Genomic DNA, 26,373 nt, shown 5'->3' on the forward strand with positions numbered 1-26,373 from the left:
TCAAAGGCATTGGTATACACGTGTTGGGAGAACACCAGACTTCCACCGCATGGCTGCAATGTCCTTACACTAACAGGATTAGAAGGCTTCAACAGACATAACATTTGGTGGAACAGGACTAGAACCTGTTGTAAGGGCTGCATTATCAGAAATGTTCACAGTAGGGTTGCTATACTTTTAATAGTGAAATACTGATAACTGTTTGCAGTTTCAGCAAAGAGACCAATGTTTTAATCAAAACAGGGTATGAACTCCCTTCACCCATCTGAGCATTTAAGATGGGCAATCTATGGTGCACATAAGAGAGTTTAACTCTAATCTTTTCCAACACACAAAACAGTTATTGTATGTAAGGAATAGGCCAGAGAAAGGACGAGGCACCATGGTGACTGTAGCTGACAGCCGGCAGAGGAGATCGGCCCATTGTGAGGTGGTGAAGTGTGCGCCGTGCCGCCCAGTGCCGGAGGCTGCAGGGTGGAGAGGGGAGGAGCATGGCCTCGGCCCATTGTGAGGTGGTGAAGTGTGCGCCGTGCTGCCCAGTGCTGGATTACCAATTAGGCAAAGTAGGCACCGGTCTATGGAAACCCACTCCTTTTAGGGGCCCGCAACAGTTAATCAAAAAAATATTGATATGATCTTGAAAGATAATTACTATCAAGCTTTCTTAAATATTGTTTCCAAAAGATAAAAAACAATGAATCAATGAATCAATACAAAGAAACGAAAACTGTACATTAAAGACGCTGTAGAGAAAATACTCTATTAATGTAATGTACCCATTAACAATTTAGGAGGTAATTTTGATGTCGGTGGGACCGTAACCAATGAATCGTCAGTTGCGGTCTGACCCCCATCTGTTGCTGCGGTCCGACAGCCGCATTATAATGCGTGTGGTCAGAGGCAGCAGTAGGAGGGACTGTCTGATGCTTGAACCAGTCGGACGGACAGTAATCCTGACAATAGGGGCGGGGCCTGCTCATGCACCGCTGTAGGGATTACAATGTCCCTTTCCACCAGCTCTTTCATGGCGGTTCGCCCGCCATGAAAAGGCAGGCGAAAAGAGACTCTGGGGGCCCCTAGCAGGAATCCCCTTCCCCCTGGCCCTCTGCTATGGGGTCTGGGAAGAAACATCCCTGTACCGTGTGGCAAGCACCACATGGTGCCTGCCACACGGTGCAGGGATGTTTAAAAGTGTAAATTTTTTAGTGGGTCTTGTGCTGCAGCCCGCAGCACAAGCTGCAATCGAAAAAATACACTTTGCGATTGCCATGAAGGCGGTCGCATAGTAATAAGGGCAGCGAGACTGCCGACTCCTTGTCGGGCGGTCCTGTTCCCACTACGTACCAGTCAGACGCTCGTCCCACTGGCATCGTAATAATGCCCTTAAAGTACATAAACCAGAGACATCAGATTGACATAACAGTTTGTCTCTTAAATGCTCATCTTCTAGCAGCTGTCAGTTTGTAAAAAATCCACTGCATTGGGTGTTCGGATATAATTTGCAATGGGGTCCCCTAAAATTTCGACTGCCTTGGAGCCTCCACAGGGTTTAATCCTGTACTGGTGCCGCTCTCCTGGTGGGGGGGGAGTCGGGTTGCAGACAGACTTCTACAGTGGCCCAAGGGACCTTGACCATACCCGCAACCGCCTCCTATAATTTGAAGATCCTTTGCCCCGGTGGGTTTAACTTTACCTATGCCGGACTGCAGCATGCTTGACCATGGCTGGGGACAGGGAGGCAGATGAATTTTGGCAGCAGCTGGTGTACCTGTCTCTGCGGATCACAGGCTGGCTGGGCCAGGCGTGGGAGAGGCCTGAGCCAGAGTATTATAAAGCACTGTGATCTATGGAGCAATCAGCAAAAGAAGCAAACAGTTATCCTCTCTTGAAAACATGAAGACAGACAGTGAGTGTTTGGGTCACATGAACAGAGACAACAGAGAGACATTCAGCAGTGAAATAAAGTTAAGAGACTTGACAATCCCACCAGTCTACTGAGAGCGCCTACATGGAGTGAACTATCAAGACCATGCTGAAAACAGCCAGGGACTAAGAACTAAGGTCCAGAAAAAGAAAATTACTTGACCATGAGACACAAAAGTCCTTATCAATGTGCATTAAATAAATGGTCCTCGGTGGAGAAGTATAATCTGATATTCAGTAGATGAAGGCCCAACATCAAAGGCAGACACATCCCGAGAAAGGGGCAGCAGCATAGATACATGTGATGACTTGGTCATTTCAAGAAACCAGAGAGGTACCCTAGTGGTTCTGAATTATGAGGAAATTTCCATTGCAGTCACATTTGATTCCAGGAGAGACATGGGTAGGAGTGCCACAGTGACCTCCTAGGTTTCCTGAGAAGGTAGAGGCATGAGAAACATCTCTTAAGGACCTATATATGTTTTGTGTTATGAGGTAAGGGAGTGTCAGGTGTACAAGGTGAGGGAAAGTCAATCTCTGTGTGAGAACACACAAATACTAAATATACCCTACTCATTCAACATAATTTGCATGGTTAGGAGCAATGCTAAGTGCCATGCACTTAATACTAGGGTGCCCAATGTCCTTATTAGTTTAAACAGTTTGCAGCCTATTCACAAGCAGCATTTTGTATTAAGTTTAGTAGTACTACAAAATTACTACTAAACTTAATACAAAATGCTTTTCACAGACCTACAAGTGTAAATCTTCACTTCCACCTCTCCTACCTTTTCTATGTGGAGATCCTCAAACATGTAAGTTTACTACTTAGTAGTAAATGTGAAAAGGATCAGGAGGATTGGCAGGGAAAAGGGGCATACTTACTACTAAATGGAAGTGGTTTAGGGAGGAGTAATGAGGGGTTTAAGAAAGATCATGCACCCACCCACAAAAGAGTGAGCACATTGCTATTCACAAACTGCACTTCTAAAGTTATTACAGCCACAAAGGGACCCAAGACAGTCGTAAATTACTCCAACTCAAAGCAGTGGTAAGTCCAGCACCACACACTGGTACTGGAACACCATCCTAGAGCACATGGCAGTAGGTACTTAAAATAAAACCACATAGGAAATAATGTTTTAGATTAAATTCTTTAAAATAGTTGCAAATATAAATCAATACAATGTAATGTTGATATAAGTTCTTTAAAAAAAGAAAAGCATTGGAATAAGGCTTTCAATTTCATCCAACGGTAAACTGCAAAATGACTGTGAAAAAATAACTATGGGGCTAATTACGACGGCGGACGACTTAAGTCCGTCTGCCATTGTCTCGGAGATTGGGACCGTCCGCTTATATGGCGGCGGTCGCACCTCAAATTACAATCCAGCCGCCACCACGGCGGCCGCAAAAGGCAGTTTTAACATTGCAGTGGGTGCTGCTGGCTGCAGCACCCGCAGCAATGTTAAAAATGCAGGTTTTGCTTTTCCCTGCACTACGTGGCAGGCACCACGCGGTGCCTGCTACATGGTTCGGGGAAATGTAGGGGGGCATCACAGGTGCCCCCCAAGTGCAAAAAAAAAGTGCCCCTGCACAGGGGGGGGCCCACAACGGGCCCCCAAAGTCAATCCTCACTGGACTTTCCATGGCGGGGTAACAGCCATGGAAAGTCTGTTGGGGATGCAGCATCCTAATGTGGAGGACGGTGCCTGCTAGGCACCGTCACCATTCTAGGGACCTGCTAGGCACCGTCACCATTCTAGGGATGCGGGGCGGGTCCGAACGCAATTGTAACAATTGCCTCTGTCGGACCAGTGGCGGATGGGCTTTCTGCCCGCCAGGCACACCGCCCACCATCCTGATCTGGCTGGCGGAAAAAGGCCTTACGATAGCAGTGAACCCGACACCGGCAACTTGCCGGTGGCGGGTTTCACCGCCATCGTAATTACCCCCTAAGGTCCTTCCATGTGGATCACTGGGACCAAAGCACCTCTGTGGTAGACCTGCGAGTGAATGCTTTTCAACTGAAGGTGGCCTTGCTTAAACATTTTACTTAATAACTTATAAATAATCTGCAGGTCACAGATGTTTAGTGGAGTAAACCTGGAGGCTAGAGTTTGAAAGAGCTTCACAAGATTAGATGCATTTAGCCTTGAACATCCCACTAAATAACTCTGAGAAGGGAAAAACACCAAGTTGAAGTTGAGCTGGCAAGGTTGTATGTTTTCATGTAGAGCTAACCCTGCAGGAGCAAAATGTTTTCTATGTGATCTGGATGTACTGACACCTTGAATAAACGTTTTATATTCTTCTGAAATTGCTTTTGTGACTCAGGTCCACTACTGCTAGTAGATGGAGAGCTCCCATATCTCTGTGTTCAGATATGCAGAACTGCTTCCATGTCCACTTCTAAGCAGGCACCTGCTATTTCTGTGTCTGTGTAGATATGTATATATACATATTCCGCATGTGAACAAGGATACTTTGTTATCCGAAACGCGTCATATAGCTGAAAAGAATAAAGACCTGATTTTGCTACGATATATTGGAGTCCGTGACTCTCTCTTCGCCGCTGGGAAGTGGGGAGAGCCAAAAAACTTGTTCAATTTGAATCACGGAAGTTGGTTGATTCCGTTTAACGGACCCCCTCCCTGGAAGCGGTAGCCGCCCACAACCAGAATTTTTGTGTGTATCCTAAAGGATAATTGGTGGCCACCCCCGAAGGCAGCAACTGGACAGATACCGAGTGAGGAGACGATAGCAACCGGGTCGGAGGATCCGCCAGCGACGTACCCTCAAAATACTTATAACAATATCTCAGCAGGAATTATTGGATTCTTTGCAATTGTATGCACAAAACATTACAAACCACAAAGCAAGTAAAAAGAGGCTTCAAATAATTTGATTAATGCGCCCGTAGGCGTCATGTATTTGTAGAAGATTAATGAAAAATATATACAAATTTGCAACAGCACTATTTGGTAAAATTACCAAAACAACCCTAAAGAAGAAAGTGTACAATGTGCTCGTGACAATGGAGTGACAGCGCAAGTGACAACGTGAAAGAAACCATAGCAAAATGGCGCAAAACAATAATTACAAGATATGTACAAGATGAAAGGTTCAAAACATCCAATTTTTCAATTGTTCATTTGATATTTTTCAAAATTATTTAGAGAACCAAAAATTAGAGGGCGCCAGAAGGAGTTAAGGCTGATGGGCACAGGTCGACGACGTTTCGATCCTATTCAATTTAGGATCATCCTCAGGACCAGGGTCGCAAAATTTCAGGGAGTGCTGAGGCACGGGAAGGAAGGGCTCGGTTGTAGAAGGAACCGGTGGGTAGATCATAAAATGTCCCGGTAGGGAATCAATGGACGTACGAATGGGTGTAGCGTGTCTATTGAGTACAGGTGAGCCGATCACATGACCACCGAGGGGGTAAAGAAGGCGTCTCGCTAACAGGAGCGGAGCAGGGGAGCCAGGGAGGGACGCGAAGGAAGGCTTCAATAATTTTTAATGAGCAGGTCAGGGGAGTCAGGGTCCAAAGACTAAACGAAGGTACACCAAGCCGCCACGGACGTGTGCGGTACTCGAACGCTGCCAATCCCACTAAATAACTCTGAGAAGGGAAAAACACCAAGTTGAAGTTGAGCTGGCAAGGTTGTATGTTTTCATGGAGAGCTAACCCTGCAGGAGCAAAATGTTTTCTATGTGATCTGGATGTACTGACACCTTGAATAAACGTTTTATATTCTTCTGAAATTGCTTTTGTGACTCAGGTCCACTACTGCTAGTAGATGGAGAGCTCCCATATCTCTGTGTTCAGATATGCAGAACTGCTTCCATGTCCACTTCTAAGCAGGCACCTGCTACTTCTGTGTCTGTGTAGATATGTATATATACATATTCCGCATGTGAACAAGGATACTTTGTTATCCGAAACGCGTCATATAGCTGAAAAGAATAAAGACCTGATTTTGCTACGATATATTGGAGTCCGTGACTCTCTCTTCGCCGCTGGGAAGTGGGGAGAGCCAAAAAACGTGTTCAATTTGAATCACGGAAGTTGGTTGATTCCGTTCAACGGAGCCCCTCCCTGGAAGCGGTAGCCGCCCACAACCAGAATTTTTGTGTGTATCCTAAAGGATAATTGGTGGCCACCCCCGAAGGCAGCAACTGGACAGATACCGAGTGAGGAGACGATAGCAACCGGGTCGGAGGATCCGCCAGCGACGTACCCTCGGCGGTGAGTGTTCACGATATTTGCAGCGGTGGGGAGGTGTGGACAGGAAACACCGTTAGCCCATATACCGGTGCACGGCACGCGCAAACAGCTAATTATGTCAGCGGAAACTGACCGAGTAAGGGAGGCAGTAGCTGAGAAACTCTTCAACAACTTTCCAAATGTTACAGTAATGGGAAACAGCATACAAACAAGTAACAGCACCAGTAATAAGGAGGATATGGCAAAAGCGCTATTGAAGCGATTGGAGAAATGAATGCGATCTGAAGTTACCAAGTGGTGGGAAAACAAATCGCTCACAAAGTATGAAGAGGCCGGACGGGTACCTCGAGGGCTCAGAATCCTTTTGGCGCTGAGCTACGAGAACCCGAACCCGGCCATGTTAAAGGAATGGGGCGAAAGTAACAAGGGCGCCTCGATGAATCTAGTACGCATTCTTATTAAATATGCAGAATCAGACCGTCTAGATTTAATTAAGGAAATAGACGATATCAATGAGGAACTGGGCAAGCTGGAACCTAATTACTATATTACTAAGACAAGGAAAGAGATACAGGACCGCCTAACAAAACAAGAGTAAAAAATAAAACAGCGCAAAGTATTCAAATTTGCTCGAGATCGAGCAGATTATGAGCAAGGCCAGATCTATACGTTTGCCTGAAAATATGTAACTGCAAAAAAGTTGAAACTGAATGCGGAAGCTAAAAAAGACTCAGCACCAGGAAGACAACAAGAGGCGGGACCATCTAAAGACTCTATGTCACTATCAGAAGATAATTCTGTAACCAGTGACACCGGCTCTGAAAGCGGCAATATGAGTGCAACTAGTGACAACATAGAAGGAAGACGGTTGGACTTAGGAGAGGAAATTGATTTTTTAGTTACGGACCGTCGCAACACCATGAGGCCGCGGAAACAAACACAGGTACCCGAAAATACAGGAATGCAAAAAGGAGGGACAGACGGAAGAAATGCATATGCAAAACCAAAAAGAAGATACTGGCGCAAATGAACATGGGGGATGACAAAACCATTATCAACCTTTCAACAATACAATTGACAGATGCAGAAAAGCAAGTACTCATGTTAGGGCTATCATCCTGTCCACCAAATGACTTCAATTATGCACAAACAAGAATCGATATTTTTAGCTACATCCGCAAATTGAAACTAATTAAGTTCTTCACCATCAAAGACGGACTAGAAACCAATCGCACTGACCAATCAATACAACAAGGCAAAAAAATCAATTTATTAGTTTCAGATATTCCTGTAGTACTCACAGCACAAGCGATTATGGCTGAATCCAGCAATGATAATGATACCAACAGCAAGAATTATCAACACAAGAACAGCTCCAACAATCAGAAATCATGCAACAAGGGGCAGGAAGTAGCCCATTCAAGAGAAAATCCACATGTATTCCTTCTATGCCCAAGGACTCGATAGATATATTCCATGAGAAGGAGACGGATGATATTAAAAAATTGTATTATCGAATCAACCATAAGAAACGGCAAAAACAATACAAAGAGACAGAATACATTAAATTGATCAACAAATTGAGCAACAATCAAGAGGTGGTTGTCAACAGTCAGATAAAGGAGGCAACATTGTGCTATGGCCTCAAGCAGAATATACAAAGGAAGCACACAGACAACTATTCGACCAAGCATGCTATGGCCAAACCACTATGAAAGACTACAACTAAGCCAGGGAGACATTGACTAAAAAGCATCACCAATTTAAGCGTGATGGCATGATATTAGGAGAAGAATTCAAATTCCTATGGGTTGAATATCCGATAATTCCATCAATCTATTTTGTGCCAAAAACGCACAAAAACATTACTCCAATCCCAGGACGACCCATAATCTCCGCCATTAACAGCATGGGAGAACACATATCCCAATATGTAGACTACTTTTTGCAAAACTTGGTCAAGGATCTCCCAACTTATGTTAAAGACACAGGAGACTTCCTGACCAAAATCAAAAACATATAGTGGGAAGATGACATGAGGTTCATAACTCTAGACATAGAGTCATTGTATACATGCATAGATCATGAAACTGGACTTGAGGCGATTAAACATTTCTTAGCAACAAGGCCTGCAGAATGCTACGAGCACAATAAACCATCATGGAATGCATTGACTGGAGTCTCAACAACAACTACTTCATGTTTGGAACTCAAATATAGAAACAACTGAGAGGCGTAGCTATGGGGGCCTGCTTCTCCCCGAGCTACGCCTGTCTCACAGTGGGCTGGTGGGAGGAGCGGGCCCTCAGGTCAACACATTCGGAAATGTATACCAAGAATGTGAAGCATTGGCTTTGGTATATAGATGATGTTTTTATTGTTTGGCAGGGTAGTGAGGAAAGTGCCACTCTGTTTATAAATTACATCAATATTAACTCTGCCAATTTGAGATTCACCTCACATATCAGCGAAAAGAGTGTTGATTTTTTAGATGTGAAATTGTACATCAATGAAGGACACATCACAACCGCGCTATATAGAAAATCTATGGCTGGAAACTCGACGCTTCATGCATCCAGTGCACACCCCAAACATCTGGTACGGAGTATACCCTATGGAGAACTCCTTAGAATAAAAAGAATATGCAGTACCGCCGAAGATCAGGAGGTATGCACTCAGGAGGCACTAATGAGGTTCAGGCAGATAGGATACAATACAACAACCCTTAAAGAGGCAGTGGCCAAAGTAGCCCTTAGATCAAGGGACTCCCTACTAAAGCCGAAAACCAGAAACCTCGATCAGACACAAACTAATGTGCTCAGACTCATCCTTACATTTAATCAACAAGAAAGACAAATTAGGTCTATTGTCAATCGAAATTGGCCTATAATTCTCACAGATGCAGTCTTGGCCCCCGACCTCCCAGACAATCCTACCGTCCCTTTCAGAAAGGGAATTTCTATGAGATCCCAAATTGTGAAAAGTAGCCCCGCAATCAAAATGAACACTAAAACATGCCTACAGCCAAGACAAGGGTTTTACAAGTGCTCTTCATTTTGAGCGTGCAGATTTGGGGAAACCACCACAAAATATAAGACCCCTTGTTTAGAAAAGGAGAGGATTTGGGGCAAAGCACAACCGCACCTATCCCTAGTGAGATTATTTAAATAAATGGTGCTAATGACCGGAGATCCAAAGCCTCTAAATCTCCTGAAGCTACACACTTCAAACAACCAAAGCAAAATTTAATGGTCCAGCACCCAAGAAGCAACAGATATTAGACATTTGTACATGACATGAATAAATGTCGACAGTTAATCTTTCAAGAAATGGACTTTCAGCAGAGACGATTCTTGTCTTTTTTTGATCCTTTATTCAGAAATTTTCTTTCAACATATTAAAACAGACCATAGGCTATGGTCTGTTTTAATATGTTGAAAGAAAATTTCTGAATAAAGGATCAAAAAAAGACAAGAATCGTCTCTGCTGAAAGTCCATTTCTTGAAAGATTAACTGTCGACATTTATTCATGTCATGTACAAATGTCTAATATCTGTTGCTTCTTGGGTGCTGGACCATTAAATTTTGCTAAAATATAAGACCCCATTCAGCCCCAATGAAATCAAATTCAAAGGCAGATACAATTGCAAGACTGAGTACGCTGTGTATGTTCTGACATGCACCTGTTGCTTACGATATGTGGGAAGCACAAAGCTACAGGTGCATGTCAGAATCCTACAACATCTGCGAGCAATCGTAAACAACACAGCGTACCCAGTAGCCAGGCATTTCAAGTTGACACATGGCAATGATCTAAGGTGCCTAAAATATTATGTGATAGCGGCAGTCCCAAACCCCCGGAGAGGGGGAAACAGGGAACGAACACTGCGTCAACTAGAAACTAAACTAATTTTAGAGCTGGACAGTAGACACCCTAGAGGGCTGAATAATACAGAGGGCTTACACAACTTCCTGTAACGCATCCCATTATAAGAGGAAACATATGGAGCTAGAGATCCCCAGCCGCAAAAACTTCCCTTTTGTAGTTTTTGTCTTTTTTAAATTTACCACATATTTTTCAATTTGAGTCATGCACTTACACAATATTATAGCATTTGCACTTTAATATTTTAATCAGGAGAATTCTCCATTCAAACACCAATCATTCTGCATGGCACTGTTATTAGTGCTGTTTACACAATGCGACTTTTGCTCAAACAACCAAGATGTTATTTATATCCAATTTCTTTTAAAGGTAGACATGTCCTAATGTGATATAGGTCCTTTTTACATTTTTAACACATTTTATATGTATTTATTATCATGAGATGAAAGACATAATATTTAATTATATATTTGGAAGAAAATGTGTTTAATGTAACATGATCAAGTTGATTTGTAATACTGGACCATTTAGATTTACCCTTTCAAGACATTCCTGCATTTAAGCAGTTATTAATTAGCACTTGCACTTTGCTATATTTTTAAACTTTGTTGGATATACTAAATACACAACAATTAATAGCATAGCTAAATCGTATCAAAAACACTACATGGTAAAATACAAAAACAGACCATAAGTAAAATAAGCAATGCAATATGTTTTCTATGTTTATTTCAATCACATGACACGGGGGAAAGCAAAAAACAAAAGTATAAAAAGAGTTGGCGGACTGCATTTCCGCATGTGAACAAGGATACTTTGTTATCTGAAACGCGTCATATAGCTCAAAACAATGAAGACCTGATTTTGCCACAATATATTGGAGTCCGTGACTCTCTCTTCGCGCCGCTGTGAAGTGGGGAGTGCCAAAAAACTTGTTCAATATATATATATATATATTGTATATATATATATATATATATTCACTGAAAAAACCATAGGTTTCACACATGTTATAGTTAGCGGAAATTTTACTGATAAAAAACCAATGAAATTCCCCCGTTATAGTTAGTGCAGGCAACTATAACTCACGCGACCGCAATCCTCTGCTGATGCTAATACTGTATTTAGACACTTATTTGCCCATGTCTTCTTCCATACATTTTTAGCTATACATATATTACAAATATTTTTTTTTCATAAAGACATATATGTCATCAGCAGAAGATTGCGGTCGCGTGAGTTATAGTTGCCTGCACTAACTATAACGGGGGAATTTCATTGGTTTTTTATCAGTAAAATTTCCGCTAACTATAACATGTGTGAAACCTATGGTTTTTTCAGTGAATTTGCAAGGTTTTTTAAATGCTAATTCCTAACTATAACGTGTGTGAAACCTATGGTTTTTTCAGTGAATTTGTATGGTTTTTTAAATGCTAAGTTACTTTACGCCATTCGTGGCGTGCGCGCCCACTTAACGCAGTTCGTTCCGTGCGCGCACGGTGCACTTCGCGCACCGTGCGCGCACAGTGAGCACGCGGTGCGCTTCGCGCACCGCGTGCCCACTTTACGCAGTTAGTGCCGTGCACGCACGGTGGGCACGCGGTGCGATGACAAAGCAAGAAAGCACGTCAACAAATCTGTTTCTGCTTTCCTCCGTGACTATGGTATGGGTGCCATTTACCACAACAACTTGCGTTATGACATGCAAGACATTTATAGAGGAGATGGTGTGCACTTCAATGATGAAGGGAACAGAGTCTTCCTCTTGAACCTTAGACTCTGCATCGGTACTTACTTGTAGGTACCACTAAAAAATCATTTCATAAACACAACGGCTCTTTTTAGAGCCCCCTAATATCTAAACACTTAAATCTGATTTTCATTTTTTTTTTTTTTTTTTTCCTACCGTACGCTTACCGTACGCGTACCCCGTGATTTTTTTTAAAATCAATAAATGTTTTCTTTGTACTTTACAGTCCTTCTTTGACCCCCTCACAAATGTAAGGGGGTCTGTAACTCTCCTCATTGCCCCCTTTCCTTGTTTTCACTCTTTTTTTTCAGAGTGAAATACACAAAATGGCGGCCGCCGCTTCCTGGTTTCGGCCGATTCGAATGTTTACTAAGATCTAAGAGCCAATCAGAATCGCGCTCGCGCACGCCACCGTACGCTTACCGTAAGCGTACGGTAAGCGTACCGTAAGCGGGCTCAGATATATATATTGATTTAAAGGCTATTTTCTCAGAATCTACTGAACAGATTTACACCAAACCTACAAAAGGCACTTCCTTGACCTAGGGACTACCTCTCTGCCAAATTTTGTGTAATTCTGTTCAGCCGTTCGGGCTGTAGCTCGTTCTAAAGGTCCTATGGAAAAATGCATGGGAAAAATGCGTTTTGGGACCCCCCTTTTATCTCAGCCCCCGCTTGACGGATCCCCCCGAGACTTTCAGGGTAGGAGCGGAGCGTAGCGCCCCACCTATTTTGAGAAATTCGCGAGGATTCGTCGACCGGCGCCAAAGTTATTCAAAATAGAATGTTGAGATTTTCCTATGGAAACGTGGTCCTAACTATAACTACCTACTGGCGACCGCCAGTAGGTAATATGTATAATAATGTATATATATATATATATATATATATATATATATATATTGGCGGAGCTATTTTCTAAGCAATAAACAAAAATAGCACTTACCTTGGGGCTACTCTCGTTTTGTCTCCCGTGGATGAGAGTGTTGAAGAGCGAGATTTCTTTATATATATATATATATATATATATATATATATATATATATATATATATATATATATTACCTACTGGCGGTCGCCAGTAGGTAGTTATAGTTAGGACCACGTTTCCATAGGAAATCCGCAACATTCTATTTTGAATAACTTTGGCGCCGGTCGACGAATCCTCGCGAATTTTTCAAAATAGGTGGGGCGCTACGCTCCGCTCCTACTCTGAAAGTCTCGGGGGGGATTCGTCAAGCGGGGGCTGAGATAAAAGGGGGGTCCCAAAACGCGTTTTTCCCATGCATTTTTCCATAGGACCTTTAGACAGGGCTACAGCCCGAACGGCTGAACAGAATTACTTGAAATTTGGCAGAGAGGTAGTCCTCAGGTCAAGGAAGTGCCTTTTGTAGGTTTGGTGTAAATCTGTTCAGTAGATTCTGAGAAAATAGCCTTTAAATCAATATATATATCTGAGCCAGCTTACGGTGCGCTTACGGTACGCTTACCGTACGCGTACGGTGGTGTGTGCGAGCGCGATTCAGATTGGCTCTTAGATCTTAGTAAACATTCGAATCGGCCGAAACCAGGAAGCGGCGGCCGCCATTTTCTCTCTCGCACTGAGAGTGATGATGAAAATACAAAGCACAAAAACATGTAAAGGGGCTGTTTAGACAGCTCCCACACACATAGCCATGTTGAGGGAGTCCCCAAAGATCCCCCAAGGCCAAAAACGGATTTTTTTTTTTTTCGCTAATTTCGCCGATTACGCTTACCGTACGCGTACGGTAAAAAATTATATAAAAAAAAGAAATTATCCACACTCTCCCCACCCCGTGTGCAATCGGTGGCCAAAGGCCACCAATTGTGCATGGCTTATAACCGATGAGATAAACTATAATATTTAAAAAAAAAAAAAAAAAAAAAATTATCCACACTCTGTCCACCCCGTGTGCAAATGGTGCCCGAAGGGCACCATTTGTGCATGGCTTATAAAAATTACGAAAAATTAAAATATTACCTTTCAAAACGAAGTGCATCATATGTCCTCCATGTGCGCACGGTGCGCGAAGCGCATCGTGCGTACATGGCCCATCTAGCGTAACGTGGGCACGCGGTGCGCGTAGCGCACCGCGTGCCCACCGTGCGTGCACGGCACTAACTGCGTAAAGTGGGCGCGCGGTGCGCGAAGCGCACCGTGCGCGCACGGAACGAACTGCGTTAAGTGGGCGCAAATGCCACGAATGGCGTAAAGTAACTTAGCATTTAAAAAACTGTACAAATTCACTGAAAAAACCATAGGTTTCACACACGTTATAGTTAGGAATTAGCATTTAAAAAACCTTGCAAATTCACTGAAAAAACCATAGGTTTCACACATGTTATAGTTAGCGGAAATTTTACTGATAAAAAACCAATGAAATTCCCCCGTTATAGTTAGTGCAGGCAACTATAACTCACGCGACCGCAATCTTCTGCTGATGACATATGTGTCTTTATGAAAAAAAAATATTTGTAATATATGTATAGCTAAAAATGCATGGAAGAAGACATGGGCAAATAAGTGTCTAAATACAGTATTAGCATCAGCAGAGGATTGCGGTCGCGTGAGTTATAGTTGCCTGCACTAACTATAACGGGGGAATTTCATTGGTTTTTTATCAGTAAAATTTCCGCTAACTATAACATGTGTGAAACCTATGGTTTTTTCAGTGAATATATATATATATATATATTATCTACTGGCGGTCGCCAGTAGATAGTTATAGTTAGGACCGTGTTTCCATAGGAAATCTCAAAATTCTATTTTGAATAACTTTGGCGCCGGTTGACCAATCCTCGCGAAATTTTCAAAACTAATGGGGCGCTCCGCTCAGCTCCTACCCTGAATGTCTCGGGGGGATTCGTTAAGCGGGGGCCGAGAAAAAAGGGGGGTCCCAAAACGCGTTTTCCCCATGCATTTTCCCATAGGACCTTTAGTCGAAGGTACAGCCCGAACGGCTGAACAGAATTACTTGAAATTTGGCAGAGAGATAGTCCTCAGGTCAGGGATGTGCCTTTTGCATATATGGAGTCAATCTGTTCAGTAGTTCCTGAGAAAATTGCAGTTAAAGCACATAAATATCTAAAGGCGCGCACCGTGCTCGCACCGTGCGCGCACCGTGCGCGCACCCTAACGTGCGCGAGCGTAATTCTGATTGGTGGTTACATGTCAGTCAACGTTCGAATCGGTCGAAATCAGGAAGTGTCGGCCGCCATTTTGTTTGTTTTCAGTGCGAGAGTGGAAAAGGAAGGTGGCGAATGTGAAAAGGGGGCAGGGTAGAGAGTTCCTGACCCCCTAGCCTTTGTCAGGGGGACCCTGAAGGACCCCGAAGGCAGAAAAAAACATTTAATTTTTATTTTATTTTTAAATCGCGGGGGTGCGCGCACGGAGAAAAACCATTAAAAAAAAAAAAAATTTAATACATAGTTTATTGTAAAATAAATATATAAAAAAAATAATAATACATACATAACTTAGCATTTAAAAAAACGTACAAATTCACTGAAAAAACCATAGGTTTCACACACGTTATAGTTAGGAATTAGCATTTAAAAAACCTTGCAAATTCACTTAAAAAACCATACGTTTCACACATGTTATAGTTAGGTGGATATTTCACTTGTAAAAAACCATTGAAATTCCCCCGTTATAGTTAGTTCAGATAACTATAACTCGCGCGACCGCCACTCTATCACAAGGATGATGTCATCAGTGATGTCAAGAGTGATGCCACTGACCATGTCATGAGTGATGTAATATGTGACGTCATGAGCAGAGGATTGCGGGCGCGCGAGTTATAGTTATCTGAACTAACTATAACGGGGGAATTTCATTGGTTTTTTACGAGTGAAATATCCACCTAACTATAACATGTGTGAAACCTATGGTTTTTTAAGTGAATATATATATATATATCTATATATCTATATATATATATATATATATATATATATATATATTACCTACTGGCGGTCGCCAGTAGGTAGTTATAGTTAGGACCACGTTTCCATAGGAAATCCGCAACATTCTATTTTGAATAACTTTGGCGCCGGTCGACGAATCCTTGCGAATTGTTCAAAATAGGTGGGGCGCTACGCTCCGCTCCTACCCTGAAAGTCTCAGGGGGATTCGTCAAGCGGGGGCTGAGATAAAAGGGGGGTCCCAAAACGCGTTTTTCCCATGCATTTTTCCATAGGACCTTTAGACACAGCTACAGCCCGAACGGCTGAACAGAATTACTAGAAATTTGGCAGAGAGGTAGTCCTCAGGTCAAGGAAGTGCCTTTTGTAGGTTTGGTGTAAATCTGTTCAGTAGATTCTGAGAAAATAGCCTTTAAATCAATATATATATCTGAGCCAGCTTACGGTGCACTTACCGTACGCGTACGGTGGCGTGCGCGAGCTCGATTCTGATTGGCTCTTAGATCTTAGTAAACATTCGAATCGGCCGAAACCAGGAAGCGGCGGCCGCCATTTTCTCTCTCGCACTCTGACGGGGGATTCAAAAACCAAGTGCAAAAACATGTAAAGGGGCTGTTTGGACAGCTCCAAAACACCTAGCCATGTTGAGGGAGTCCCCAAAGATCCCCCAAGGCCAAAAATGGAATTTTTATTTATTCGCTAATTTCGCCGATTACGCTTACCGTACGCGTACGGTAAAAAAATATTAAAAAAAAAAAATTATCCACACTCTCCCCACCCCGTGTGCAAATGGTGCCCGAAGGGCACCATTTGTGAATGTTTTCTCAGAGGTGTGAAAAATTTAAATATTACCTTTCAAAACGAAGTGCATCATATGTCCTCCATGTGCGCACGGTGCGCGAAGCGCATCGTGCGTACATGGCCCATCTAGCGTAACGTGGGCACGCGGTGCACGTAGCGCACTGCGTTCCCACCGTGCGTGCACGGCACTAACTGCGTAAAGTGGGCGCGCGGTGCGCGAAGCGCACCGCGTGCTCACTGTGCGCGCGCGGTGCGCGAAGCGCACCGTTCGCGCACGGAACGAACTGCGTTAAGTGGGCGCGCACGCCACGAATGGCGTAAAGTAACTTAGCATTTAAAAAACCGTACAAATTCACTGAAAAAACCATAGGTTTCACACACGTTATAGTTAGGAATTAGCATTTAAAAAACCTTGCAAATTCACTGAAAAAACCATAGGTTTCACACATGTTATAGTTAGCGGAAATTATACTGATAAAAAACCAATGAAATTCCCCCGTTATAGTTAGTGCAGGCAACTATAACTCACGCGACCGCAATCTTCTGCTGATGACATATGTGTCTTTATGAAAAAAAAATATTTGTAATATATGTATAGCTAAAAATTTATGGAAGAAGAAATGGGCAAATAAGTGTCTAAATACAGTATTAGCATCAGCAGAGGATTGCGGTCGCGTGAGTTATAGTTGCCTGCACTAACTATAACGGGGGAATTTCATTGGTTTTTTATCAGTAAAATTTCCGCTAACTATAACATGTGTGAAACCTATGGTTTTTTCAGTGAATTTGCAAGGTTTTTTAAATGCTAATTCCTAACTATAACGTGTGTGAAACCTATGGTTTTTTCAGTGAATATATATATATATATATATATATATATCAGACACAGAAGTAGCTGTTGCTAAGTATATATGGTATTTGTTTAATACAAACATAGCCAAGGGCAGCAGAGTACTGTACAGGTTGAAAGGCAAGGATACGGTCAACAAATGATTTGAGAGTTAGCTTGCTTGTTGACTATTACTGCACTAGAATGTAGTAATCTTTAAATGGGTGTGTATTCAACTTTTTTGTGAGTTAAAGCAAGGTTGGGCAGCCCTGATGCATTTGGGGATGTTGATCCAGATCCTGGGAGCATAGATCAAAAAGACTTGTGCTTTAGTTTTGCTTTGTTACGCTTATTTGTCTACAGTTTGATTGTCTCCTGGCTGTGGATGAGCAAGAGACAGTGATCTTGTCGGTCAGATTGGTGGGAATGCAGGTTGTGATGACTTTGTAAATTACACAGCTGGTTTGGAAGATGGTGAAGTCGGGAAGTGGAGGCAGTGGAGTCCCATCAGGAGGGGGGTGTCTGAAGACCTTCAACATCCTGGAATGCACTTCAGTTGAGCACAAGGGGTGAGACCGCAGCCCTCATTCTATTGGACCTCTCAGCCGCCTTCGGCACCGCCTCCCACCGCAACCTAATCACAAGACTCCACATCGCCGGCATCCACGACAAGGCACTAGACTGGATCCACTCATTCCTCACCGGCCGGACACAGCAAGTTAGACTACCCCTGTTCCTCTCAGAATCCACAGAGATCAGCTGCAGAGTGCCCGAGGGTTCCTCCCTGAGCCCCACCCTCTTCAAAGTCTACACAGCCCCCCTCGCAGATATTGTCAAAAGCCACAGACTCAGTGGCGGCTCGCCGAGGGAGTGCTGAAAGGGCTGTGAGGCGGGGCGGGGCGGAGGAGGGGCAGGAGGGGGTAGTAATCACCGACATACGGCGGAACGGAGCTAAGCAAGAAAATAAATAAATAAAACAATTTACATTGCGCGCGCTGAATCGCGGAGTCGGAGTTGCAGCGCACGCAATGTAAATTGTTTTATTTATTTATTTTGTTACTTAACTCCGTTCTGCCGTATGTTTCAGCCTGGGACGACTACTGGTGGCCAGCCACTTTGGGACCCCCTCCCATCCCTACGGACCATGCATGCTAGCTTGGCATCATACTGAACTCATCACTGTCAATGAACCGCCATATCAACGCAGTTTCCTCAGCCTGCTTCTACACACTCTGCCTGCTTTGAAAGACATTCAGATGGATCCCACAGAATCCAGAAAGACTGTCACCCATGCTCTCATCACCAGCAGACTCCACTACAGCAACAATCTCTACGCCGGCGTCACCCAGAAACAGCTCAAGAGACTACAGAACGTTCAAAATGCAGGTGCCTGGTCCCGACATCCCCCGCCACAGCCACATCACGCAACACCTCTGAAAACTCCACTGGCTCCTGGTCAACAAGAGAATCACTGTCTTGCTCCTCACACATGTCTACAGAGCTCTTCACAACATAGGACCAGTATACCTGAACCACTGCCTCATTTTCCACGTACCCACCAGACAAATCTGTTCCGCCCATCGCGCCCTAGCCTCCACAAGACCAGAACTGTATGAAGTTCCTTCTCCTACCTCGCCGCCAACACCTGGAACACCCTGCCCCTCCACCTCAGTCAGTCCGCGTCGTTGACCCAATTCAATAAGGACCTCTAGACCTGGCTCTTCGAATGATCCTTCACACCCAGAAGTACCTGTAGCCTCCCCCCCCCCGCTCCCCAGCGCCTTGAGAACCTCACGGGTGGGTAGCCGCACTTTATAAACCCCTGATTTATTAACTTTTATTTTAAAACTAGTATAAACGTAAGACATTGCAGAACTTACAGTTGAAAAGTGGTCTTTTCAGTAAAGTCCTCCATCAGAAATATAAATATGTTTATTTATTTATTTATTTATTTATTTTTGAGATTTTTATTGCGCAAACAATTACCCGGAGGTGTCTCGGCGCATGTGTGAGCTAGCAGGATCATAATAGTAGAGTTCACTGATCAAACAGCCATGTCTTTACGAGCCTCCGAAAGCTCATCAGGTTGGGGGCGTTTTTGATATTTAGTGGGAGAAGGTTCCAGAGTCTTGGTGCAGCCACTAAAAAGCGACGATCTCCCCAGGTTGCCGTTCTGGTGCGAGGTACGGGCAGAAGGCAAGTGTTAGCCGATCTCAGCAATCTTTTGGGGGTATACAGCTGGAGTGCCTCAGTCAAGAATTTAGGTCCTGTGCCATGCATGGCCTTGTAGGCAATGCAAAGGGCCTTAAACTTAATACGGCTCTCTACTCTGAGCCAGTGAAGCTGGCGGATGGCTAGGGTGGTAGGCTGGCGGTGAGGGATGTTTAGAAGAGTTCTGGCAGCCGCATTCTGTACAGACTGTAGTTTTGACAGCACTGATTTCTGGGTGTTGAGGAAGAGGGCATTTCCATAGTCCATTTTGGAAAATACCAGAGTGGTAACTAAAGTCTTCCCAGCAGAGGAGGGAAGATAAGGCAGCAATTTCTTTATTTTCTTTAGCATGAAGAGAGCAGAGGAGACAACCTTGTTGACATGAAGGTTGAAGGTTAGTTTGCTGTCGAAGATGACTCCCAAGTTCCTCGCTTTTATCACTGGGACAGGAGGAGAGCCCAGTTGTTTGGGCCACCAGGTGGAGGACCATTCTGGGGCGAGGTTGCCGAAGGTCATAACCTCGGTTTTATCCGAGTTAAGCCTTAGGCAGTTGGAGGACATCCACGTACTGACAGCAAGCATTGCTTCCTGAAAATTAGCTGCCACTGCTGTGCCATTCTTATGGATCGCCAGCACCAGTTGGGTATCGTCTGCTTAGGAAGTTAATCGCACCCCGTAGGCCTTTATTACCCTCGCTAAGTCCGCTACGTAGATGTTAAATAACGTGGGACTTAGCGAGGAACCCTGTGGTACTCCGCATGGTAGTGCAGAGACGGGAGAGTAGAAATTACCCAACTTGACTGTCTGGGTGCGGTCGGCCAGAAAAGATGAAATGAGATTTCTAGCCAGGCCGTCAATCCCCAGAGCTGTGACACGGTCGACCAAAATGGCATGGTCGACCGTGTCAAATGCTGCGGATAGGTCCAGAAGAATTAAGATGGCCATTCCTCCCTGATCCATGATGGTTCTGATTTCATCAGAGGCTTTTATTAGAGCGGTCTCCGTCCCGTGTCCCTTCCTGAAGCCAAACTGCGTTTCGTCTAATAGTTGGTGCGTATCGACGAACTCTGAGAGCTGTGTATTCATCAGAGCTTCGCAGATTTTGGCCGGGAAGGGAAGACAGGCAATAGGTCTATAGCTGACCGGGGCGGAGGGGTCCAGGGAGGGCTTCTTCAGAAGAGGCTTGATCACAGCCTTCTTCCACGGGGCTGGATAACATCCGGATTGAAAGGCATTGTTGCAGATTTCCATAAGTGGGTGAGAAATCACCTCACTTAGATTAGCCATCACAGAGGGAGGGCATGGATCCAGAGGGGATCCAGACTTGGTGATGGAGATGAGTCTGCTGATTTGGTCTTCTGAGGTGTTAGCAAATAAAGAAAGACGGTCATGATTGATGAGGGGGGGTTCCTTATTGCTGGCAATGGGTCTGGCCCCTGTATCTCCACCAAAGGATGCATAGATATCTGCCACTTTAGTAGTAAAAAAGGTGGACAATGCGTTACAGAACAGTTGGGAGGGTTCTACTCCGAGACCCGATGGAGGTGTAGATAGGGAGCTGACTACTGAAAACAATTCTCTGGCCGAATTCCTAGCATTGTTTATTTGGGTCGAGAAAAAAGTCATCTTCCGAGTAGTGATAGCCTTTTTATATATGGTTAAGGCATCTTTGTAAGATTGCTTGGCAATGGGGCAGTAGGATTTCCTCCAGCGTCTTTCTAAATTCCGACAATGTTGTCGGTGAAGTCTAAGTTCTTCGGTGTACCATGCCGCCGAAGGCGACTTTCTATTAGGTTGGATAGATTTTTCTGGAGCGACCTGGTCAGCAGCATTCCTAATCCAGTCTTGGAAATCAGAGGCTGAGGGGACAGGATTGGATTCTATAGTAGGGGAGGATGATATCAGAATATTTGCCATCTGGGGGATGTCAGCATTCTTCCAGGCACGAATTGCTGCCCTGCTAGGTGGTCTGGAAGCGGGAAGGTTGACTGGGCGTGTGTCAATACCAAATATAATAGCTCTATGGTCAGTCCAGGTAAGGGGTAGAGTGTCTAGTATCGTAATAAGAGGGTTGCTAGTGAACACACCGTCTAGTGTGTGTCCCGCCTGGTGGGTGGGTCCCTTGACCAATTGTTGAAGTCCTAAAGTAAGGAGATCAGCAGTGAGTTGGAAGGTGTCGTGATTTCCCTGCTCTTCCAGAGGGAAATTGAAATCTCCCAATACTGTGTAATCAGCGGAGCCTATAGTGTAGTTATTTAGCTCAAAGAGGGACCCAAGAAAAGAATTCCGAGGTCCAGGAGATCGGTAGAGCAGAGTACCTTTAAAAGTTTGTTTGCAGTTAATGTTGATTGCAAAAGTTGCAGCTTCACAATTAGTGGATAAAATGGGGTCAAGCGTGGTACGATACTGATTCTTATAAATTATAGCAAGACCTCCACCTCTTCCTATTTGTCTGTCATGTCTCACAACGCTATAACCATCCGGGGTGGCCTGACAGAAGTCAGGTCCTGAGCCCGCATCTCCCCAAGTTTCGGTGGCAAAAAGAAAGTCGAGATCGTGAGTAGTTATGAACTCACTGATATCTAGACTATGACAGGGGAGAGAGCGTGTGTTAATTAACGCTGCTCGACATCCCTGGAGAGGGGTGATGGGCAGACTAGAGGGGGCGTCGGCACCTAGCAAAATGGATAAAAAAGGAGTTGGTAATTGATAATTACACCCAGGACAAGGGGCGGGAATAATACCCACGGTGGTAGGAGGAGGCAAGGGAGTACAGTTATGGCTAGGAAGGGCCGGATTGAGCAATCTAAGTAGGGCCGCGGAGTAGCACACAGAAGAGCCAGGGGTCATGGGCCTGGGCCGTGTCCGGTCGCGGACGGGCGCAGACGGGCTTGGCTTAGGCGCGGCTTCGGCGCGCGTCCGGCGCGCCCGCTGCGCCAGCCCGCTGCGCCGTCTAGCCATGACACTGCTAATATAGGGTGTAAGGAGGGTGGGAGGCCGGCGCGACTAGAGCGCAGCCCCAGCCCCAGCCACACCTAAGATGGCGCCCGCCGTCGCTTGCAGCCGATTCAGTAACAACGGCTGGGCGAGGCAGGGATCAACAGAAAGCAGCGTGTGAAGGGTGTCAGTGTACCTCTTCGAATTCCCTTGTTAGCTAAGAAATTTACAGCCCCCCAGCAGAGAAAATGTTAAAACTGATTAAAAAGATTTTAAAAAAAACAATTATCAGTCGTAGGTAAAATCGTGAGCACAAATAAATGATCAGCGCTAGCTCGCAGCCCTTGTTCTCACCAGGGAGAGCTAAATGTATGTTTTTATTCAACTTCTGGCTTTAGGCATTACTTTCCTACAATAAGTTAAATTATGCTGTTATGGTTTTTGGTTCTATAAGTGATCTGGACACAAAAAAAGTTGCTGCGGCTACTCAATCTGCAAGAAAGAAAAAAAAAACATTGTCACAGACTGCCTCGCCATGTAAAGCCAGCATCCACATTAGTGAAATGAAATGGGAGACCTTTTAAAACACTGAAATAGTTTTCCATTTTGTTCTGCACCAAGAAAATTCAGCAGGCTGCTCTGTCAGAATCTATGGTGACAGCACAAAAGGTTCAACGTTACTCTCCATTTAGGCATGAGCAGTCGTTTTCTTTCACTTTCTTTGACAATTATTCCCCTCTAGCCAGTGTATGTATTTTCATCAAGCTATTACAAATCATCTGGTTCTGAATCTCTTGTAGCTGTCTACCCTCTGTACCCACCATGTTGTCCTATAATGATGGTCTGAATTATTTTTTGCTTTCCCAGTCCGGCTCCAGGTCTGTGATCAGTGACATGGCCACTACTGAAGATGACTCCTTACTCTGTGCTGCCGACCAGCTGGGCTACATTTCCATCTGGAGCATAGCAGCATACGCGCTGCGTGGGCCAGAGGCTCAACCTCCAACCCGTGAGTGACTCCAGTAAATATTTCTTCAGAAAGCAGTTATTCATTTAGTGATCAATGTAAAGAATTGAATTCATTTCTTTTCTTTTCATGGACAGTGCTTCGAAGTTGGAGAGCCCACACGAGCAGCATTACGAGGTGAGCAGGCCTTTTCATTCCCCCTCTTTTCTTCATTTCCAGTTTTCTGATGAAGGAGTGAAAGATACAGCTGCAGTACAGATGCTTGGACTTTAGCACCTTGTTTATTCTATCAGCTGTGGGTAAAGCAGCTAATTTGTCTCAAGGACTCCTATGGTTTTATTTCCCTTTGGAACTTAAAAACGATTGGATTATTATCTTAAAAAGGTCAGTGGCATGCTGACTTAACCCAGATCACACCAATGCTCGTGCGTTGCTCAAATTCTTCCAAAAGATAATCAAAGGGCTTGTGTTCCTTAGTGGAAATAAAGAGTGAGAAGGGCACGAAATCTCACTTTTATAGAGTGTGCCTAAGCTGGGGTGATGGGAGTGGACAATCAACAAGACTGTTCATGTTGCCCTCACACATCCCCAAGAGGATGTCATGGTTTATAATCGGGCGTTGCTCCTCGTTGGGCCGGCGCTGCAATGCCCAACGGGTCCCCCGAAGGGTCGTTTGTGCGGTGATTTTTTTCGAGGTTGTCGTATGCATGAGTGCAAGTGAGGGGGGTTGTTACTAAAGTGGGGTGTTGCGTGTGAGTTTAAAATTGGTAAGTGAATTTCCTAATACAACACTTTATTAATAGGAATGCCCTTCCAGAGATAAAAAGCCTATTCTAGGTTGTGGCTAATTCAGGTTAAATAGGAAACCAGGTAGTCAATCAGGTGTGGAGACAGGTAAGGGAACTGCGCTTCCTGTCAAGAGAGTGGGACCTAATAGTGGTCATCCCTCAAGAGAATTGTAGTTGTCGACATGTTCAGCACCTATGTTGGTCTTAAGGATCTGGTGTGCTTCATCAGGACAAAAAACACACAACTATATAGTAGATATACTACCCCACACTGAGCGGTGCCAAATCGTGCTATTTACTGTGTGTGTTTTATGTTGATCCAAATCCGACCTAGAGTTCTGTGGATTGCCGTATCATCGGGTGATGCGGAGACGCCGCGTCATACGCGTGCTATGGTTTGGTTTGGCGGCCCAGTCGGCAAGACCTACCCTCCTGTGAGTTCTCGGAAGAATCCCTCAGATTCTTCCACCTAGATGATGAAAGCTCCCAGGACTTTTGGCAGATTCCATCTTTGCCTACAGTAGGGGCATGTGTAAGAAATCCATATGTTTACTGTTTCACCTCATTTAATTGATCTAGACGTAGTATTTTGGACCTTTGTGGTAGTATATGCCTGGTGACCAAATCACTTCTGCTTTAAAAGGACAACCCCGTTTTCAACCTAAAGTTTCCATACCTGACACTTTGGTAAATGAACTGTATATGCACGGAAACGTTTTGTGTAGTTCTGCAAAAGTCCATATAGTCCAATGCATAAAAATGTAATAGACGAGTTTCAGGTAGTGATTATTTTGAAATACTGTATCCTCCATTACATCATATGTTCCTGGACAGCAGTATATTAAGGGAAAAACATTTGGAGAAAACAATTTGAATTTGGTTTTTGTTAACATTTTGAGTCACTTGATGTATAGGAATTGGACAGTTAATAAAACGTCGTGTGCTTCCGTACTACAGAAGGGGCTGCTGACCATTGCACTGCTCTTGTGTACTATCCATTGCACGGGTGCAACTTTCTGCCTATGCAATGTCACGGGGACATCCCTTGTTTGCTTTGCAAAAGAGGGAATGCCTTTGTCAGTGTGTCCACACTGTATATCCCAGCAGGATCATGAGCAAAGAGACTCCTGTGAGGTGCAATAACCGTCCACCATCTTGGAAATGGATACAGTTAGTCCAGAAGAGGTACTTTTGGACGGTGCATGTAAGGGGCCTGTGACTCCCCATGGGGAAAGTGGCAGCCTGAAGCCAAAAAAGACAGGCATAATTCAGGCAGCTGCGGCAGAGGGGGCACCCAATCATTCACGGGCCTCCCATTCAGCTCAAACTCAAAGAATATCTATGATGTGAGAGACTCAGGGGCCACTCGTCTCCTTCTGCAGGGTGGCCTCATCATTTTGCATAATGTCACTGAAAAATGGAGCTGCAGTTTAAGAACCACTGCTTAGTGCTTCAGTGCTGCACAATATGAACAGGATTCCCCCGCGCCTAGGGAAGGGGCGCCCTTAGTTGCGCCATGTGACTGAGCCCCTTAAGGGTTGGTTAAGGGAGTGTATTGAGTAAGGAGGGACAATGATGTCATCGGGGCGTGCAGGATTGTAGGGGAGGTTATTTAAGGCTGCGCCCTGGAGCATTCGGCCTCTTTGTCCCCTCAGACCTCCAGCAAGCCGTAGAGGCACGTTGTTGATGTGGAGCGAGGTTTCCGGTTGGCGGTGTGCAGTGTGGCACAGGAGGTTTGAGGGGGCCTAGACATAGCGTTTCGATTAGTATATGTTAGTTTATGTATTCAGTTTATATGCCCAGGGGGATGGGCTGTAGTGCTTCAGTGCTGCACAATATTACCTCCGGCTAAGTCCTGCTCTGGAGAGAGCTCATTCGTTGTTTTGCAATTCGGCCCGAAGACCTGAGGGCTTATCTACAAGCACCTTGCGCCGACGGTGCCTCACTTTTAAAATGGGAAAAAGTACCGGCGGCACAAGGGGCTTGTAAATATAAGCCCCCTGGGGGGAGATTAAAAAAAAGTCACGCAGCGCAGCCCCCGTGATGCTGCGTTGCGCGACAGGGAGGGAGCAGGAGAGCATCATATCTTCTGAGCTATGACTCTC

The 26,373-nt window shown here is 44.5% G+C and overlaps 1 protein-coding gene across 2 annotated transcripts in view; it reads left to right on the plus strand.

Moving 5' to 3' along the window:
* Positions 1 to 26,373, plus strand: part of LOC146862330 (cilia- and flagella-associated protein 337-like) — a 336,132-nt gene that overhangs the window by 262,527 nt on the left and 47,232 nt on the right. For both annotated transcript variants that reach the window (XM_085641532.1, XM_085641531.1), the window contains 2 exons: positions 23,381 to 23,522; positions 23,618 to 23,657. In XM_085641532.1, coding sequence (XP_085497658.1) covers positions 23,381 to 23,522; positions 23,618 to 23,657 — 182 coding nt within the window. The remainder of the gene's footprint in view (positions 1 to 23,380; positions 23,523 to 23,617; positions 23,658 to 26,373) is intronic.

The sequence above is a fragment of the Triturus cristatus genome, chromosome 2_2, assembly GCF_964204655.1.
Source record: "Triturus cristatus chromosome 2_2, aTriCri1.1, whole genome shotgun sequence".
Taxonomy (NCBI): Eukaryota; Metazoa; Chordata; class Amphibia; order Caudata; family Salamandridae; genus Triturus; species Triturus cristatus.